Below are 20,546 nucleotides of genomic sequence, written 5' to 3'. Positions count from 1 at the left end.
CAGAACAGCTTCAGGGAGTGAAAGTGGGCGCCTGGTGTTTACCCAGAAATTGTGCTAATCCCGCTAATTCCCGTGATTTACGTGATTTACGCAGACTCTTGGCTTGTCTCCTGCCTCCCTCTCTGGGAAGGGCTGGGAAGAGGAGGGCAGCAGCTGATGTGTGGAAGGGAGGCCCGGGAGATGGGCACCTCCTGGGCCCTGCCTCCTCTGCTCGGCCCCCTGGGGGGGGGTGCCTGGAACTCCAGGTGCCTCTGTGTGCACAGCTGCTCCCCAGCCCCAGATCCAGGCCACCACAGTCTGGGTACCAGGAATCCAAGTGAATCTCCTACCCGTCTTGTTCCTGCAGCGACCACATTGTGAGGCCTCAGGTCCAGCAGAGGAGGGGACAGTAGGCCAAGTGACCTTGGGCATTTTACTTCCCCAGGGGGTCCTCAGCTTCCTCCTGCACAAGAGTCTGGGATGACATGGGGGACCTTGGCGTGAGGGAGCTGCCCGGCAGGGTCTTTGCTGGTTTGGGATCCTAAACAGAAAGCCAGAGCCTGGGCAGTTCATGCACAATGGACATTTATTTTCCATGGTTCCAGAGGCTGGGAAGTCTTCGATGGGGGCCGCAGCGGGGATCTGGGTCTGGCCAGGGCCCGCTCCTCAACACCAGCAGGTCTTCACATGGTGGAAGGCAGAAGGGCTCCGTGAGCCTCTGTGAGGTCACTAATGCCACTCATGAGGGCGGATTCCTCATGGCCCAGTCACTTCCCAAAGGCCCTACTCCTTAATTTTCTTCTTTCTTTATGAACTGGAGATTGAACCCAGGGGTGCTTTACCACTGAACTGAAGCCCCCGCCCTTTTATTTTATTTTTTTGAGACAGCTCTTGCTAAGTGGCTGAGGCTGGCCTTGAACTTGATCTCCTCTTGCCTCAGCCTCCCAAGTTGCTGGAATTACAGGTGGGTGCCACCACACCTGGCCTAGGCCCCGCTTCTTAATACCGTCCCCACGGGGTCAGGTTTCAACATACAAGTTTTGGGGGACACAGCATTCAGACTGTAGCATGCTGAACGAAAGGATGCTGCCCTTTCCTTCTGTCCCTAATGCAAGTGGCCACAGTCTCTGCTCTTTCCTCCCAGACATCCCCAGCACTAAAGTCCAGGGGTTCTGAGTTGCTGGGCCTCAGTCCCCCCATCTGCACTGGGTGAGGGCAGATCGATGCCCACCTCAGCCCCTGTGGGGCCTGGTTACCCAGACCTTGGGGTTTGGTGGCGTGTTCAGCCCGTGGGGCGCCTCAAGTCCCCTTCAGGTTTCTGGACCACAGAGAGTGGTTCCCAGTCCCTGTGGGAAGGGGACTGAACTCCTGCTCAGGTGGGCTTGGGCCTGAGGGGTGAAGGTCCTTCTTTGACTTGAAGGAAGTCACAGGAGAGCAGCGAGCCAGGAGGGCACATGGCAGACGTGACCAGGCTGCAGGAGAGGTGGCATGGGTCCAGGGAACATTGAGATCCAAGGGAAGGACCCTCAGTTTATTTGGGGAGGGGTGGTGGAGGGGTAGAATTCCTGCCAGGCAGGCCAGCTCCCAGCCTAGCTCAGAGTGAAGGATGAAGCTCACCGTCGGTGAACCACCAGTTAGAGTTTGAATGAATGTACAGCTACACCCCACTGCCCACCCCCACAAGTTGTGCCTCTACAGATGGGGCTACCCACATGAGCACAGTGACTGTCAGGTACAGCCCCAGCCAGAGCCTCAGCATTTGCCCAAGATGGCCCAAGCCTGGCCGTCTCGGTGTGACCTTAGGATAGGGGCCATGCCTAATCCTGCTCTGGGCCTGCTGGGCCCCTGGCCCAGTGCTTCCTACCCCAGAAGGACTCAATGGTTATTTACCTCAATGCCTGCCGGGGAATTCTGAGGTAAATCCCATTGCACTTGGGGAATCCTCACTCAAGGGACAGTTTTGGTGTCAGACAGTCTGGGTTCGAGGTGTAGCATAGCCACTTATGAGGAATGTGTCTTTAGACATGTTACTCAGCCTAGTGTTGGCTTTCTCCTATATAAAATGTTTTGAGGATTAAATGAGCTTATAGTGCCTGGCATTCGGTAGATGTGGTTAAAGGCTTGTTGTTTCAACTGTCATTTTGATTTCTGTCCTATTTCCAAATCCACATCCCAAGACCTGTTGTGAGGAAAACCTAGGCCATCTACAAAATCACTTGCATGAGAAAATTGATTCTTCTGCCTCAAAGATCCGCTAGTGTTTTCGTTTTTTTTGTAATATTTACTTTTTAGTTTTCGGCGGACACAACATCTTTGTTTGTATGTGGTGCTGAGGATCGAACCCGGGCCGCACGCATGCCAGGGGAGCGCGCTACCGCTTGAGCCACATCCCCAGCCCCGCTAGTGGCATTCTTTGACAGATATTCCTGGGCAGTCACTTTGTGTCACCTGTAACATATCTGGAGGTGGCAATGAAGATAATATGGGTGTGGACTGGGACATAAGCTGACTGTTGCATGGGCTGGGAGGGGCAGGGGGCTTCTTGGAAGAGGTGACATGAGTGGCATCTTGAAGTCAGAGTAGGAGTTGGTCAAATACAGAAAAGGTGGGGGGTTTGCTAAGGGTTTGTGTGCAAGCTAGCCCCGCCCACCTTGCAGGTAGACACAGATATGCTCTACCTGTAGGTCCCGGGCTTGCAGGGCTGTGGTCAGGGGAGGGATGTGGTGAGACTTGATTTGGGGGAAGGAACCTGGCTACCGGGTCGGGATGACCTGGAGAGGGATGAGAGATAGGAATGTTGCCCAGCAAGGAAGGACATAGAACAACCATCAGGTGAGGCATCTCTGGGAGATGCTCTGGGGATGCCGCCATGGTGATTGTAACCTATGAGATGCAGGATGAGAGGGGAGAAGGAAGGTGATCCTGGGCCAGGGCACGTTGCTGGAGGTCATTCCCGTAGCCGGAATGTAAAGGAACAGAGTATAAAAAGTGTGCTGAAAGAGCAGACAGGACAGAGGGAACCCCATAACTCACCAATATCCTCAAGGAAATTTTCCTCTCCCCATCTGCTTGGGTTTTCTGGGCAGAGAGTTTCGAAAGATCGTGGGACATGGATGAGCTGGTTTGCAGACAGGACTAGGAACTGCAGGGTTTGCTGCCTGTCCTTCACGCGCCCCACTTTGTTCTTGTGTACCCGCTCTTTTCTGTTTGGAAGGACGTGGGGGATATTGTGAGGATTTAAAAAATAAAATTCTGAGGCTTACCCATGTGGATTTAGCGTGGAGGTGGCGGGGGTGGAACTGACGGCTGCCTGGGGTGTCTGCTGCCCCACAGACCCTGCAGCAACCCCTCCTTCCAGATGCAGCAACCTTGAACCTTTTGGACTCCCCAGTCCCCCTAAAATGTGGCCCTGTCTCCCTGACTCTTTGGAAGCCAAATTTCCTGACCCAGGTGCCTGTATCTATTCTCTTCCCCAACGGCCCAGGCCATGGTGGCTTGCCTTGTGACAATGGAGGTCTCAGTGGCCAGTGATGGAGCGCCTCACTCTTCCTCTCCAGAGCTTCGCTTTCCCGGGGTGGCTTCCAGGACCCCCCACTTCCCTGTTGGTTTTTTAACTTTTCTTCCACTCCCCTGTCCCCAACCCTGCTCACTCCTCTTGGCGGGCATCTCCCTGATGGAACTTCTTCTCCACCTCACCGCCTTCCTCGGTTCTCGGGTCCAGTGGCTGCTATATCCCCTCCTCTAGCCTCTGGCTTCCCCCTGAGCTGCAGACGTGTGTTCCCCACAGTCTGCACCCTCTGCCAGCTCTGCAGGTCTCTGTAGGCACCTCAAACTTCACCTGACCCACTGAGCTCCCCATTTCTGCCCAGTGACCTGTTCCTCCCGGCTCTCCTCCATCTTTGTCAATGGCACCATCGTTCATTCATCCAAGTGCTCAGCAGAAAACAAGAATCACCCGGGATACCACCCTCCTTTTAAAATTCTTCACTCTCAAACTCTGTTCTGTAGTATTCGATATAAATATTGTATTAGCCGTGTCTGCTTGTGATACAGCATCCTATAAAAGTGCTCATTATGGATCTACCCACGGCTGGGGACCTGTGCCCTGCGTCCCACGGTGTGTTTCTGCCTCTTCTCACCCTGCCACATCCGTTCTGTGGCCGGCTCTTGGCTCTGCCTTCAGAAGATCCCACATTTCACTAGCTTCTCTGCCACTACCTAGACCCCACCACCACCGTAGTTCTCTGGGTTATTGGAGTAGTGCCATCTGACCCCAGAAGGATCCCCTCATGCCGTGACTTGTATCTAGTTCCTCCTCTGCGCAAAACCGCCTTTCATCTGGCTTGTGGCTCTGTCAGGCCTCCGTGGCCCCCTCTCACCTCTCTGCCCCTCACTGCCCAGCTCTCTGCCCCCTTCACCTGCTCTCCTTTGTTTTTCAACACCACCTCGAGCTAGCTGAAATCAAACCTACATTTTCCTACCCCCTACTTGTTCCTTAAGTAGACTGGAAATGCCATGTAACGTCTTCTGTATCAGACATGACGACTGATCATAAAAGGGACTTGAGAATCTACGGACTATGTGGACATCGGGGTGCATACCTGTGATCCCAGCTATTTAGGAGGCTGAGGAGGGAGGATCCCAAGTTTGAGGCCAGCCTGGACAATTTAGCAAGACACTGTCTCAAAATAAAAAGGGCTGGGGATGTCACTCAGTGGTGGAGTGCTTGCCTAGTATGTGGGAAGCTCAGTGTTCAGTCCTCAGTACCACAAAATAAACAAAAAACAAGGGGAAAAAACCTTAACGGAGTGCCTGAGCGTCAATATATAATGTGAAACTTTGTGCAGTGCACAGGTGAATGAATGAATAAGTATACAAGTGAATAAATCAAGGATGGGTTCTGTGTGCAGGGAGATGACTAAGCCCTTTCTTCCAGGACCTCTCAGTTGTTGTAATTATATTTATTTTCATTCCACCCCCTCCCATTCTAAGTTGAAGTTCATTGTTTCTGATTTCATTTCTCCTGGTAGTTTTTTTTTTTTTTTTCTCTTTGACTCACATCAGTGGGAACTTGTTGCTTAGATTTTTTAAAAAATCTGGATAAAAGACAATGAAAACGCTAGACTGCTGTCCATGTGGTTGTTCCGAAGACCAGATGAATCTCAGGATGAATAATTCTCAAAATTAATTAAACCCTCCTTCCCAATTATAAGAGAGTGAGGAGGAAGTTGGTTGCTGGAGAAGCCAGTGGCAGCGCGAATCTGGGTCGGCGGCTCCCGGCTGGTTTGGGTGCAGTGTTGGTGAACGTCTTTGTCGTCTCCTCCAGGGTCGCCACCCGGGACTATGAGCGGCTGAGATGGACATGTCGTCGGCCCCAGCCACGGCTGCCGAGAAGAAAGACGTCAAAAGTGGGATCCTGGAGGGCAGCGGTTTCCCCGACCCGGGTAAAAAGGCCTGTCCTCTGGCGGTGGCCGCGGCGGCCGTCGCTGCCCAAGGAGGTACTTTCTGTTTTGCACACTTGGCGAGCCGCGGGGGTGTTTTTCATTAGCCATTTAGGATTTAATGAGAGTGGTGGCCCCTGTCATCAGGGAGGCATGCTGGGTTTATGGAGGGTGGCAGAGAGGGCGCCCCTGCTCCCAGGCACTGCGAGGACAGTCGCCTGCAGGTTTCCCTGGAGCTCTGGCCACCTCAAACCCTGGGGGACCTGGACTTCCCAGATTCTTGTGGGTGGGCGGAGCCTGAGCATGGGGAGGGGGAAGGGGGGGAGCAGCCGGCTCTGTGGCTCTGGGCGACCCTGGGATCCGTTCAGCTGGCACGTTTGAGAGGTGCCCAGAGAACTTGTTGCCGCGGACTATTTTGGAAAGTAATTGTCTCCTGATGCCTTCTGGCTGTAATTAGAGGGTCAGGTCTGGAACTGAGTATCTTAGGTGAATTTCTGGCCAACTTAATTATAACAGAAGGGACTACACGAACCACAGTCTCTTATTTTACTGCCCCAAAGAGAAAGGCTTTCTGGTTTCCACGGGTCCGTGCCAGCATCCCGTTGGGAAAGTTTGGCGGGAAGGCGAGACCTCCCCTTGTGACTGTGCCGTCCATCTGGAGGCCACAGAACTATTTCTGTCTCTGAGGAATGGAGAGTCTGAGATTTCCTTTCTTTCCCTTTTTATTCAAGTGCATTTGGATTTAGTCATGCCCTGTTGCTCTCACCGCCCAAGAACAGCTCAAAGCGCAGGGAGGGGCGGGCACAATCGCGGGGGTGTGGCTGGAGTGCAGGCTCCGCCCCCTCAGCGAGTCGGGGCGGGGCTCAGATTGTGCCTTTCTCTGAAGCGCTGAGCTGATGCTGGGTCGCGCTGGTCCGTGGGCTGCAGCCAGTATAGCTGCGGCTGGAGCTCAGGGAGACGGAAAGACTGTCCAGGGGTGTGTGTGTGTGTGTGTGTGTGTGTGTGTGTGTGTGTGTGTTTGGCAGGTGCTGGGAATTGAACTTGGGGCCATGCACATGCTAGGCAAGTGCTCTACAACTGAGCTACACCCCCAGTCCCGAGTTCTTTTCCTAAGAGTGAATTTGAGGACATCCAGGTTTTTGTTTCTCTATTTATTTTGACTTTCCTTGTGATTCCAAGTTGGAGTCATTTGGGGGATGTGGGTCCAGGTCAGAGGAGGGAGATCTGAGGTTAACTTTGGGGCTCCCTGTAGGAGGTGGGTATCTGGCATCCTGACCTGGAGATGTCCTGAGGTTCCTGTCCCCCCTGAACAGGGACTCTCCTAGCCTGCCTGTCGGCATAGAGGCAGAGCTCTTAGATGCTATGGGAGGAGTTGAAGCCTCCATGGCATCTGGTGCCAGAGAAAGGGAAGAGTGAGACCGGGTGTGGCTGAGCCGGAGTCCTGGCCATGCTTCCTTTCCTTGCCTGGGTCAGTGTCTATGGCGATGCCTCAACTCGTCCCTCTGTCTGGTTCTCTGAGGCTGAATGAGCTCCTCAGAGCTGGGCCTCAGCATATCTCTGGCCTGCCCAAGGGACCCACCTGGCCTGCCTTGGTATAGCATGCAACGCGATTTACTGCTGGGTCCTAGCAGCCGCGAACAGACTTAGGTAGCAATTAGACAGTAATTAGGATGCAATCTAGGGAAAAGCCCCTGTAGCGCCAGACCTGGCTGTCACTCTTGGGGCAGTAACAACAAATGCTTCAGGGAATTTCAATGGGGGAGATGGAAATTCAGAGCCCAGCCACCCCAGAGAAAGCCCCTGCCCCCACTCTGCCCTCTGGGACGCCTGCCCTGCCCACCGCAGAAGTGCACGTCCTATTGATGGCTGGCGCAGGGTAGCGTGGCTGGTGAGGCTTCGCACAGGGTGGACTCCCCCTCAGGAGCAGGAGGCAGCTGGGTGTCTTTGCAGCAGTCTTGGGCCGGGTGCCTGTGGTGCTGGAGAGTCTCGGGGTGTCCTCATCCCTGCACCTCTCCCTGAGCAGTTTATTGGGAAAAGCCCTGGAGCCAGGGAAGAGCAGCTGTTTCTGCTTGGAGCAAAGTGGTCACTGAGGGGTGGTGTCCTGTGCTGGTAGCTTTTGTGACTGCACTTGAGGGTAGGGACAGGGAGGCCTATTGGTGCATCCAGAGGGTGCTGCCCAGGCCCCTCCTGACCCATGTCGTGAGGGGATTTGACAGGTGTCATCCACAGAATTTAAGGACCTCTATCTTCTTAAATCTCACGGGATGGTGGCAGAGGAGCTGTGGGCCAGACTCCAGGAGCGCTAGGCACACTGGACTCCCAGAAAGCTCCAAGGAGCTTGTAGCATGGGCCTGCTCTGCCTGCAGATGAGGCGGCTGCAGAGGCCAGGTGGCAGCAGGTAGCTGGTGCGGGTGGCCCTGGTGAGGAGATGCCTCTGTGATCAGCTTGATCTCAGTGGTTGGTGCTGGGTTCAACAGGAGGGGCACTGAGCTGTCTTGGGGTGTAGGGATGGGCAGGGAGTGGGGCTGGGAAGGAGAGCAGTAGGGAGCAGCCCTTCTTGCCCCAGCCCCTGTGGCTATCTGATCTCCCCCGCCCCACACGGCACCACTTCCAGATGCTTCCACTACTCCCCCAGAGTCAGATGCCTTTGGTTGGTTCTAGCAGGGAACCTACCTTCAGGCAGAAAGAGTTCATTTCCACGTGGCCCACATCTGAAATATTGGAACTAACCTAACTATTCGGTGATCGGGGACTGGTTGATCCAACTGTGGAACATCTGGAATGGAATATTTGATATCCTTTTTGTTTTGTTTTATTTATTTATTTATTGGTGGTGCTGGGAATTGAACCCAGAGGCAGTAGACCACTGAGCCACATCCCCAGCCCTTTTTATTTTTGATATTGAGAGAGGTTCTCACTAAATTGCTGAGGCTGGCCTCCGACTTGCGATCCTCCTGCCTCAGCCTCCCAGTTGGTGGGATTAGAGGCGTGCACCACCATGCCTGGCTGTTAGGTATCTGTTGAAAGTGCTTATCAAGACCTCATGAAGGCTCTAGAGGGGTCGGGCCTGTATTCTACAAGTGGCCGAAGTGGGATGCAGCTGATGACAGGCCCCGTTAGGAGTGAGAAAGAACAGGAAGGGCCTGAGTGAGGAGGCAGCAGGCCCCTCAGGCAACGCTGGGAACCCAGGCGGGTGCTCTGGGTGTTGGAGTGATTCACGGTGGGCACAGCCTTTCCTGTGTTATAGACAAGACGCCTGGGACTTGCCCAAGGACAACAACTGCCTCGAGGGAGAGCTGAGTCTGGGTGTGGCCCTCCTGCCTCTTACATGAGGGGAGTCTCCTTCAAGTGTAGTCATCCCTCATTGACCGTGGGGGACGGATTCCAGGACCCCAGGATACCACAGTCTAAGGATGCTCAGGGCCCTATGTCCAATGGCTTAGTATTTGTACATGACCTACACAATCTTCCTGCGAACTTTAAAATCATCTCTAGATCACTGATAATACCGAATACATGTAAATGCTATGTAAATAGTTGTTTATAGTATATTGTTTAGGGAATAATGGCAAGGGAAAAAACCCTACATGTTTAGTACAGATGCATTCTCCCTCCTCACTCGCTGAAGGTCTCCGACATGTGATGGGTTGAATCTGCTGATGTGGTATCCCCAGATACAGGGAGCTGACTGCATGTTAATTTTAAAAGTTAATTTTTTCGTGGCACATGGGGATTGAACTCAAGGCCTCAGGCATCATAGACAAGTGCTCTACCACTGAGCTACAGCCCCAGTCCCATGTATTTGCTTTTAGATGATTACTTTAGTTTTGGGGAGTAACTGGGGCCTTCATTTGGACTCGACCCAACTCTATACTGTGGGGTAAGTGCCAGCCTTGGAAAAGTCTCCATGGGTCATTGCACCCTCTCCCCGTGACAGTAGGGCCCTCATTTGTCCCAGAGCCTGGCAACACCTACTCTCTTCCAGATAGCCAGTTCCCTGGGGTGGGGGACCATGGCATATCTGCCAAGTCCCCTGTCTTACCTGGCCTCTGCTGCTTGACCTCCCTTAGGAGTCTCTGAAGCTGGGCCTGCTGGAGGCTGGGGGTGTCCATCAGTCTCCACCTCCCTGAGCCAAAGCGTGCATTGGAAGTGTCTCTGCAGAGCAGGACAGGGAGGCCCCAGGAAAGAGCACCACGGTCCCCAGACTGGGAAAAGGGGCAGCCGCTGACAGGAGCCAGGCAGGGTGGCTTTTTCCCAGCTCCTTCAAGCTGTTGGACTCACACTTTGAAAGCCGTAAATCTTTAAAAACACATTTTGGCCGGGAGTCCCTCCCCTCTCCCTTTAATTTTTAAAATAGTGTAATTTTAAAGGCAATTTGATTCAGATGTTTCTTGTTGCTCTACACTGAGACCGTCCAAATGTTGTTGGATTTTCCTCTTCCACCATGGGTTTGCTTTCCAAAACTATCGCTGGACCTCTCTGTGGGCCTCAGTGGACCCAGCCACCATCAGAGTCAGGGACGATTGCAAAGGCTAGAACCGTGAAACTCAGAGCCAGGTCTTGATCTCAAGGGTTTTGCTGATGTCTGAAATCCAGCAGCCAGACAGGCTTTGGGAACCCTGGGAAGCGCTGCAGGGCCAACACCCAACTTGGATCCGGAGCATCTCCTCCGTGCCAGGCCTGGCCTCCTCCCCACATGCTCTTCCCCAACGTCTCCTGGGAGTTGGTGCTGGGGATGGAACCTGGGGACTCGCTCTATCCCCAGGCCCTGGGAATGCTAATTCTTGGGCCTCACCCCAGACCTGGCCATCCTTGCCCACTGACTCACTGAGGCCAGATGTTACTCTTGATACCAGCAACAGGAGCCCAGGCTGGCAGTCAGACTGGGGCTCGTATGTGCATGGCTGCGCTGACCTGCGTGGTACCCTGGCCTCTTGATGTGGCCTTCTACCTGATACACAGGGTGGGGTCAGCCCAAGGGTTACTGAAGTCAGCTAAGCCCGGGAACCTCATGAGACCACTGTAAGAAATGCCAGCCCCCAGGCTGCCCCAGGGCGGGGCCTGGTGTGGATATGGTTAGCAGGTTTTATAGGTCAGTGGGTATGGGGCAGTGATAATGGTGCTGAGGGCCTGGGTCTTCACCTGGGTGGGATAACTCCCTGGCAGGCTGGGATCAGGGTCTGGCATTGCTGACCCTCGCCACAGTGCTTTGGTGATCGGGGAGGTCTACACAGCCTGCTGACTGCTCATACTGGTCACCATTACCTGTTCACTGGCCCCGTTGGCTTTCTGGAAAGCTCCTTTGAGGTACTGTTGGTTTTGGAGCAAGGCACCTGTGTCGGTGTGAAGCGTGCAATCCCAGGGTGAATAGTTGAGTGACTATTCACTCGTTTGCCCAGGGCTACAGGCCCTCTGCCACCCACCCTGCCTTGCTAGGGATCTGTCTGATGCCCTTTCGTGGATACACACCTCAGAGTCCTGGTGGTTTCCCCCTTATCTGGTTCTGTGCCCCCTGGGATGCCCATGTGGGCAGGGCCTTGTTCACTCACCTCTGTCCTCTCCCTCCTACACCCCAAGCCACAGAAAGCCCATAAATGATTGCCGAGTGAATTGATGCTGTCATGCTATATGTGTGCCCCGTGGGCTGGCTTGGTCAGCTGCCCCTGATGGCCTGAGGTCCCCTGGGAATGAGGGGCAGTTGGGGCTGGCCCTGCTCTTTGGTCTCCTGTGCTTCCACCCCCAACCCGCCCCAGGGCCCCTGGACATCAGGGATCTTGCTGAGAAGGGCAGCTTCCCTTCTCTGCTGGGACCATATACCTTTGCCTCGGCCCCCGGATGCACTCAGGTGTGACTAAATGGGCAATTATTCTTATTGAAGTGATTTTCAGGATTGCTCTTGACACTGCTTTTAAGCTTGTTTTGTGGCCCAGCAGCACAGAGTGGCCTCTTTCCCATCAGACTTTGTCCAGAGAGTGGATCTCAGTTCCCCCTGAGAGCCTGGCTCACCCAGGAGGTGGGGTGCAGTGGGGCGCCAGGCATATTTCTGTTGGGTTCCAGTCTCTGGGCTTGAGGTTAGTTAGGATGGTCCAGACCCTATATATACTAGGTTTTATCCTATAAGTACATACCTATGATAAAGTTTAGCTGGTAGATGAGGTACAATAAGGGATTAACAACAGCAATAATAAAACAGAAGAATTATAACAGCAGACTGTAATAAAAGTTATGTGAATGCGGTTTTTCTGTCTCAAAATGTCTTATATGTTTACTTTTTTACTCAAAGGAAGCACTTTATGGCTTCTCTTTGGCACAATTGAATTGCCAGGATCGCTAGTCTTGTGTTTTGGGGTCATTATTAAGTAAAAATAAGGATTACTTAAGCACAAGCACTGCGATATTGCAGCGGTTGATCTGATGGTTGCTAAGTGACTAACAGGTGGGTAGTATATACAGCATGGATACTCAGGACAGTGATGATTTACATCCTGGGTAGGATGAAGCAAGACCCCTCAAGATTTTATTATGCTACACAAAACTTCATGCCATTTAAAATTTATGAATTATTTATATTTGGAATTTTCCATTTAATATTTAAAAAATTTTTTTTGTCATTGTAGATGGATAGAATACTTTCATTTTATTTGTTTAGTTTTATGTTGTGCTGAGGATTGAACCCAGTGCCTCACACATGCTAGGCAAGTGCGGTACCACTGAGCTACAGCCCCAGCCTGAATTTTCCATGGAATATTTTTGGACCATGGTTGACCACAGGTCACTGAAACTATGTAAAGTGACATGGCAGAAGAGTGGGGTGGGGAGGGGCAGTGATAATGGTAATGATTTCCGGCTACTGTGAAGTTACCAGGACAAGGTTTGTCGGGTGGCTAGCAGAGTGCCTGGGTAGATAAGTGGTAAGGACATCCACCTGAGCATTCCCTTGCCCACCCTGACCTCACACTGACTGACGTGCTCTAAATGCTGCTTAAAGCCGTGGACATCTGACGTCAGACCACCTGCCCCACTTAGCTCCAGCATAGCAGGCCTGGTCCCTGCCTCTGGCCCAGCCCAGTATCTGTGTTCTGCGAAGGTCTCTGGCTCCTTCATGTCACACCCAAATCTCTGTTTTCCGGCTGGTCACCTCTGCCCTGCTGGATAGAAGCCTTGGAGGGCAGGCTGGGGGCTCCTCCTGCTCCTGTTTGCTCTTGGGTCCTTGGCCTTGACCTTGGCCAACACTCTGTGGTTTCGTGAGGTTCATCATGGATGTTAAACGAATGAAGAGCTGGGGAGAGCTTTGAGGTCTCTGCAAGTTACAGAACAGGAAGAAGCTTCAAGGGTCAATTCTTTGAATCCGTTCATTTCACAGATGTGAAAACTGAGGTCCAGAGATAGAAAGCACAAAGGATCACCCGAGGTGACATCATTATGACTGACAACCCATTCCCTAGGGACGTCCCATCAATTGGGACACACAGCTGTCCCTCACCCAGCCCAGCCCCCTCCCTCCCAGCCCAAACCTCAGCTTCCCAAATTGACGGTGTTTATGTTGGAAACATTTTTCTGACGTTTGGTTCTGTCAAAACTAATTTCAGCATTTCTAAAGCTTGGTAAAAATACGGCCTCATTACTTTGATGTCAGTACATAGTTTACTATTAGTATATTCTGGGGTTTATCATTTTAGTCATGTTTAACACGGCTGCGCCAGGCACGCACTATTAAATCTGGCTTATTTTACATTCCTGTCCGGAATTATTTATTTGGAACAATTTCCGCCCTATCAAAAGACACAGCTAATGCTGTGTTTTAATGTGTTATTTACACACAAAATAACCTATTTACAACTCAGTTTGTGCTGGAGGGAGAATGGATGGGCCCCAGTTCCCTGCGTCCTGTTATATCGGGGTTTAACAATCTGGATTGCTAATAGAACCATTTATCATTGGTGGGGGAGCTGGGGGAGGGCAGATAATTTATTTTATGTTTGTGGCCAGGTCTCACCGCCTCTGATCTTGGGAGCATTTTGAGGATAATGAAGTCAAGCCTGGTGTTTGGGGTGACCATGAATGTCTGAAGTGGCCTGGGCGCTTCTGGGTTCTCTGTTCATCTCGTGGGTGGTTCTGGATTGTGGGCCGGAGACGTGGTGATGCTGGGGACCCTGCCTCTGCCCTCTAGGGATTTCTCATTGGAGGTGATACCCAGGAGGTGGTGTTGAATCCCGCCCAGGGGACTGTACGGGGAGGCAGAGTCCGAGCTGGGCCTCAGGGATGTCCAGGGTTTCTCCAGGTGGAAAGAGGCAAAGGGTGGTGGGTGGTTCTTAGAAAGGGTTCAGCATCGCAGCCCCTTGGGAGCTTGAGGGGTTGAGGATGGCCAGGCAGCCCAGGTGACTCCAGGGTGGGGTGTGGGGCCCGAAGGACAAGCCTCCTAATGGCCCGGGGGTGAGATCCGATGTTTCTGGGTGTCCCAAGAAGGTGCCTGGTGGCCGGACCTTGCAGGCTGGGGTAGCGGCTCCTCAGAGCCTTGTCTAAGGCAGAAAAAGTCGATCTAAAGCTCAGGTCCCACTGCAGAGGGAGCAGGAGGTGTGGGGTGCGAGGTTCCCCAGCAGCAGAGCCGCGGTCTCTGTCCCCTAGAGCCTGATATCGCCCCACGGAGAGATCAGACACCCCACCCGATGTGGGCATTGCCTGCTATGTGGTCCAGCAAAAGGGCAGGAAGGATGGAGCCTAAGCCAGGCCTTGGTGACAACATGCTCTGAGTCCTGCAAGAAGCCACCGCATGATCAGATCTGTGTCTGGGGAAAGGGCCACCAAAGCAGTTTACCAAGCATGAGTGGTGCTCAGGGGAGGCCCAACCGGAGACCCTCAGAGCAGCCAGCACCAGGGCGGCCTTCACGGTCTGGGGCCCCAGGAGTAGGCTTGGGCAGACCAGGTTTGAACTCACTCCCTGCCCCTCGGGCATCCTTTCCTGACCAGAACCCCAAGGTCCTTCTTCATCACAGGCAAAACCTTAGCTTTGGAGGCTAGGCTGATTACAAATGAGTGTGTAGTGCTTAGGGAGCACTTGGTATACAGTAGGCGTTCCATAAAGGGCAGCGGCTGCTGTTGGTGTTGCTGTTTGTGCTATCCCTGTGATGGCTAATTCAAGGACTCGCTCCTGTCAGTGGCACGTATGTTTCCCATCAGTGTTTGAGAGAGTGAATGAGGAAACTGAGTCTTCACAGTGAGTCGCACTTTTCCCACGCTGTACAGGAGGGAGTGGCCTTCCGGCCTGAGGAACAGCATGGGCAAAGGTCCTGGGGCCTGAGGGTGGTACCGGGTAGCCAGCAGTGGTGTTGAGTGGGAACTGCTGGCAGAGAGCATTGCTTCTGTCAGCTCTTGGCAAGGGGCTCCTTTTGCTCCCAGGTCCTGGCACGAGCTCACGTCTCAGGCTGTGTCTGGTGGCCTCTCCTGGAATATGTTCTCCAGCTGCTCTGGCCAGACGTGAGTACTGGCAGCTCAGCTGGACCCTGTTGTGCATGGCTTACTTGGACCCCTGTCCCACTTCTCCCGCTGGGCCGACAGGAGGGAGGGGGCCCAGGCCTGAGTAGCCGCCTTTGGCTCTTTTGTTTGAGCATGTTCTGGGCAACTGGACAGCCTGCAACCCTGGCACTGAGCAGCCAGGCCTCTGGACAGAGGAGGAGGGCTCCCCGGCCATCTGGGTCTGTGTCCTGTTTCCAGCGGTGGTGTTTGAGAGGAGGTGAGGGTTTGGCAGCGGACACCTTCCCCAGTCCCTGCCTTGCTGGACGCGGAGGATGGTCTGGGGAAGCCTTCCCACAAGGGGAGAGCGGCATTTCGGGCACCTGTGATATCAGCCCAGGGTCCCTCCCTCTCCTCCGACTACTCACCCTGACACTGGACCTAGCAGCCCTCTGGACACTGAAGAACCTAGGACAGCGGAGCTAGCCCAGGGGGTGAGGGTCAGGGAGGGAAGTGATGATGGCCAGAGAGGCACTTTGCAGACTCCGTGAGTGGCTGGGGGTCATGACAACCCAGAACTGTGTCCTGTTTCTGGGGCTCAGACTGGGAGGGCTCCACAGTGGTCACATCTTTCTATGCCCTGCTGGTGACAGAGAAGGCAGCAGTTGCCTTCGCTGAGGGGACAGGCAGGTGTGAGTTCACAGCCAGGTCCAAGTGGGGGTCCCTGGCCTTGTGCAAAGGAGTGATGAGGTCACCTCAGCCCGCAGAGGGGGCCTCCAGCAAGTCCTGGTTGTATCCTTAGTGTCCAGAGCACTGCAGAACTTTCCAGCTGACCACAGGTCACGACCGCACCCACCTTCAGACTCCCATCCTCCCCGTCTCTGGGCTGACCATGGAAGGGAGCATGCACAGTCTGCTCCAGGACAAATGAGAACATGTGGTCATACCAACACTGGTACATGATTAAAAACATTGTTTTTAGTGTTCCTGGGGATTGAATCCAGAGGCGCTTCCATCCCAGCCCCCCCCCCTTGTTTTATTGGTTGTTCAAAACATTACAAAGCTCTTGACATATCATATTTCATACATTAGATTCAAGTTGGTTATGAACTCCCATTTTTACCCCAAATACAGATGGCAGAATCACATCGGTTACACATCCACATTTTTACATAATGCCATATTAGTAACTGTTGTATTCTGCTGCCTTTCCTATCCTCTACTATCCCCCCTCCCTCCCCTCCCCTCCCATCTTCTCTCTCTACCCCCTCTACTGTAATTCATTTCTCTCCCTTGATTTTTTTCCCTTCCCCCTCACAACCTCTTATATGTAATTTTGTATAATAATGAGGGTCTCCTTCCATTTCCATGCAATTTCCCTTCTCTCTCCCTTTCCCTCCCACCTCATGTCTCAGCCCTTTTTGATTTTTATTTCGAGACAGGCTCTCACAAAGTTGCCCAGACTGGCTTTGAACTTGAAATCCTCCTGCCTCAATATCCCCAGTGACTGGGATTACAGGTGTGCACCAGTCATTTCTGGTTTATACAAATCTTCAAAGCAATATTATTCATAATAGCAAAAAAAAAAAAAAGGAAAAGAAAGAAAACAACCCAGAAATAACCCCAATATCTAGCTGGTAATGAATGGATACACAAAATGTGGTATACCCATACAATGAAATACTACTTGGCCATAAAAAAGGATGCAGTACTGGTAAATGCTATACACGGTTGTTTTCAACCGTGTTAAGTGAAAGAAGCCAGAACAAAAAGACAAGTGATACTGCTCTGTTCCATGTATATGGACTGTCTAGAGGAGACAAATCCATAGAGGAAGAAAGTAGGTTATCATTTCTTTTTAAGTTCCTGGGGGGAGAAGGGAATGGGGAATGACTACTATGGGCATGGGGCTCCTTTTTGGGGGGGGGATGAAAATATTTGGTAATTAGATCCCAGTTGGCGGTTGCACGCTCTGAATGTGCTAAAACCCACTGAGTTGTAGACTTCACGATGGTAAATTTCATGGTATGTGAATTATAGCTCAGTTTTCAAAAGGAAGTGGGGGGGTAAAGGAAGAACTGGTGGAAGGAGGGAAGAGAGGAAGGCACTGACAGGAGGGAGGGCAGCCGTGCGCACTGCTGTGTGCCTGGGCCTGGCCTTATTTTGGATCCGCAGCCCTTCCTGGGACCCCCATCTGCAGGAGCATCAGGCCACATGAGCATCGCTGCCCCAGGGAGGCCCCGGCCTCCCTCTTGGCCCATGAGCAGCCTCCCCAGCCAATTCTATAGGCTCCAGGAACTCTAAAAATAACTGGAGTGGAAGGAGTGTGTTTAATGACAAAGTAAATAATTACACTCAGCGTCGGAGTTTGGAGGGGCGCTGAGTAAATCACTGTAGAAAGAGCTGCGGGCCCCTGCTCACGCCGGGCCTTTATCACCAACGCTGTCCTCCCTCGGACTTGGGATAATTGATGGCGGGGACCTGAGCAGCAGCAGGCCAGGGAGGGACTGAGGGTCGATGAGCCCCAGGGGCGGGGTGATGCTGGGTCAGGATGGGCCTGGGCTCAGCGCTGGCCTTGGCCACCTTGCTGGCCATAGCTGGGGAGGACTCCGTGGAGCAGGGACAGGTGAGACTCTTTTGAGTTTCTGACCAGGGGAGGCTTCTGGGATATCTGGTCTGCAGAGGCCCAGAGAGGGCAGTGGTCTTTCCAAGGCCACACAGTGAACACTGATGGGATCTGGTGACAAGGGGGACAGCTGCCTGTCAGCACCTGGCAGACCTGGGAAGGTCTCTGGAAGTGGCAGCATTGGCCGGGGTCAGCATGGGGAGGGGGGGCTCTGGCTGCTCGGTGTGCCCCTCCTTGTCCTGTGGGAACTCCCAGTGAAGTCTCCCTCCCTCGCTGCACTGCCTCACCTCGTCCTTGGAGAGGAGCACGGTGCCCTCCAGGGCCACTCTTCCCTATCCCAGCCCTGGAGATGGACAGGCACTTGTCTGTGGGGTACCCTGCCAGGGACCCTTGGGGTGCATGAGGACCCAGGAAGATGGCAGTGCCTTGGCCTGGCAGGAGTTGGCACGTGGGTCAGGACACTTGGTGGCAGGTGACAGAAACCCACCCAGACTCTGAGTTGCCTGGAGTTCCTGACCCCATACCTAGGAAGGCAGGAGTTTGATTTGGCCTGAGGACCAGGTCAGTGTCCTCTCCAGGCCCTGGATTGACCCAGCCTGTCCGTCTTCCCTGCTGGCCCTTATTGCTCCCCATGAGGACACACAAAGTGCCCCCTGAGAAGAGTCAGATTTGAAACTCGGAGAAGAAATGAGAGAAGGTTCCAGGGCTGGCGTGACTAAAGAGGGTCCCTGAGAAGGGGAGTGGCCTTTGTTCGGCAGGGAGAGGCCTCGGCTTGGAGGCCCAGCCTCCACCGTGGCGGGAAGCATTTCCCAGGGTTGTCGAAACCACGGCTTCTCTCAGATGTGCTGGGTAAGCACATGGAAAACCGCTTCCTCAGCTAGGGAAAGGACAGAGCTCACCCCAGAGACAGCTGTAGGCTCAGGCTGGCTCTCATCTGTGTGGCACACCAGTGTCACACTCACGGGCCACCACCGGGTCCCTGTGCCGCCCTAGGGAGTCAGAATTCAGTAGAAGCGGCTGGAGGGGACCCCTCTGGGGGCAGGTGCCTTGTGTCCTCTACCCACTGCGGGAGCTGGGCCAGTTCCTTTGGGTCCTTGAGTTTCACACAGGAGTGACAATGACCTCCCTCCAAGGGCCACACCAGAGGCGAGTCCTAGACACAGGGCCATCCTCACGGGGGCCATGGGAGGACAGACCACAGTGCCACCCGGGAGGCTCAGCTGTCTCTGGGCGCATTTTCAGCCGTCTCCCCACCCCATGGAGCCCATGGTGTCTGTCTGGGGGAGCCACCCTTCCTAGTCCCTTAGCTTCTGGGACGCCCCTTTCCCTTGTCCCCATCCTTGCAGGCCCTGCCCTCTGCTCATGGGACTTTTCCCTCCAGGGCCACACTGTTCAGGTCTCTGCACCTCTGTTTGACCCAGGTCTCCCTCAGGTGTGCGTCTCGCCCTCCATAGTTCACATGCCGGGTGCAGGTGAGCGTCCTGGGTTCTTTCCCTGTGTCACCAGGCTGTGCCACAGGCGGGGGACACCTGGCCATGCCCTGGAGCCTTTGTTGGGGAGGGGAAGACTGCTGAGCTGGAGAGGGAGGTGCGGGTCCTCTTGTCCCCTGAGGTCACTGTGAGGTCCCCGGTGGATGGCTGTGAGAGGGGCCTGGGGGACTCGCAGCCGGTCCTGGAATGGACGGCGCTGGGCCCTTGAGGCTCAGTAACACCGAGCAGGCGTCCTGGCAGGGCTGTGGGTGGTCGGGGATTTTTTCTGTGCATCTCCCCAAGGAGGGATCAGAAGGTTCTGGGAATTGGAAACACAAACCAAAGCAAAAAAAAAAAAAAAAAAAGCAGAGTCAGAATTTCCCCCAAGATACGATGCTAAGAGCTCTGTGGCTTTGGGACCCGGAGAGGGACAAGAACGGCCTTTGAAAGTTCTTCCCAGAGAGGTGGGGGTGGGGTGGGTACCACATGGACTCACAGTTCACGAACATGGCTGCCACATGTCCCCCGGCACCATCGTCCCAGGAACAACGGGAGCAGCCAATCTTGGCAGGGAAGAGCCACCCCGGGGGTCTGATGTGACTCCAGGCCCTGCCTGTGCGAGGACCTGCCCGCTGAGTGGAGTGGCTGCTGGGGCGGATGGGCGCCACCCCATGGGTCTGTGGGACCGTCCTCCTGACAAGGGCCCTCCCTCCCAGCGTCCCCTCTAGCTGGCCTGTCCCCGGCAGCTTCTCCACCACCTCTTGCCTTTCTTGTGTGCAGTCTTGGGTCCCAGTGTGATTGTGACCAGGCTGGTGACAGCCTTGGGCCCTGGTTGTCCCGAGAAGACTCCAGTCCTTTCTGAGGAAGTCCCAGACTGTGCCATCACTTGGGGGAGTGGTGGAGATGCTCATTATTATTATTTTTTAAAGTCCCTGGTTTGCTTTTAGTTTTAACCTTTAGAAAGATCTAAAAGGTGTCACCCCCCCAGGTGTGGGGGGGTGGAAATATTTTCCAACACTCCTGTAAATTCCGATGTCAGGTCTTCTTTAGAGTGAAGCGGGCTCTTTGCTGGTTATAAGTTTCTTCCTGAGTGGCAGAAATCCCTCCACCATTTTCCCTGCATGTCTCTGTTCAATCTTGTCTGTCACAGTCAGCCAGCCAGGAAGCTCAAGGGTGCCTTTCTTTGCCCTGTGGTGCAAATCTTGGCAGCACACAGTAGGAAGATGCACTTTGTAGGATGCACTTTGTAGGATGCACAGAAACTCCTGAGTTCAAGTTCTCGGGAGCAGGTGCCCTTAGATGAAGATTCCGAGGCCCGTGGTTTCTCTGGAGGCATAGGGAGGGCAGAGGGGAGGGAAGCAGAGGCGGGAGGTACAGGGACCTTCACAAGCTAGGTACCAGCAGAGCCTCACCCTGTGGGAGTTACCCCTCCCCAGGAGCAAGGGAACTGGGTCTGAACACCCAGTGCCCACAGTACCCATGAAGGGCTGCTCCAGCACCTGAGGCCCCTGGCGTGGCTTGGCTAAGTGGGTTTTGGAGACAAGTGTTAACAATGAACCCCACGGGTGCTGGTGACCGGAA

At 53.8% G+C, this 20,546-nt stretch overlaps 1 protein-coding gene across 2 annotated transcripts in view; it reads left to right on the top strand.

Annotated features, from left to right (window-relative positions):
• Gli2 (GLI family zinc finger 2) overlaps positions 1-20,546 on the top strand; it is a 231,100-nt gene that overhangs the window by 53,685 nt on the left and 156,869 nt on the right. For both annotated transcript variants that reach the window (XM_058583261.1, XM_046456889.2), the window contains exon 2: positions 5,306-5,477. In XM_058583261.1, the coding sequence (XP_058439244.1) occupies positions 5,336-5,477 (142 nt within the window). In that variant the 5' untranslated portion in view covers positions 5,306-5,335. The remainder of the gene's footprint in view (positions 1-5,305; positions 5,478-20,546) is intronic.

The sequence above is a fragment of the Marmota monax genome, unplaced genomic scaffold (assembly GCF_021218885.2).
Source record: "Marmota monax isolate L192 unplaced genomic scaffold, Marmota_monax_Labrador192_F-V1.1 WCK01_AAM20220418_F8-fsc00121, whole genome shotgun sequence".
In the NCBI taxonomy this organism is placed as follows: Eukaryota; Metazoa; Chordata; class Mammalia; order Rodentia; family Sciuridae; genus Marmota; species Marmota monax.
This window is presented reverse-complemented; position numbering and strand designations above follow the sequence as displayed.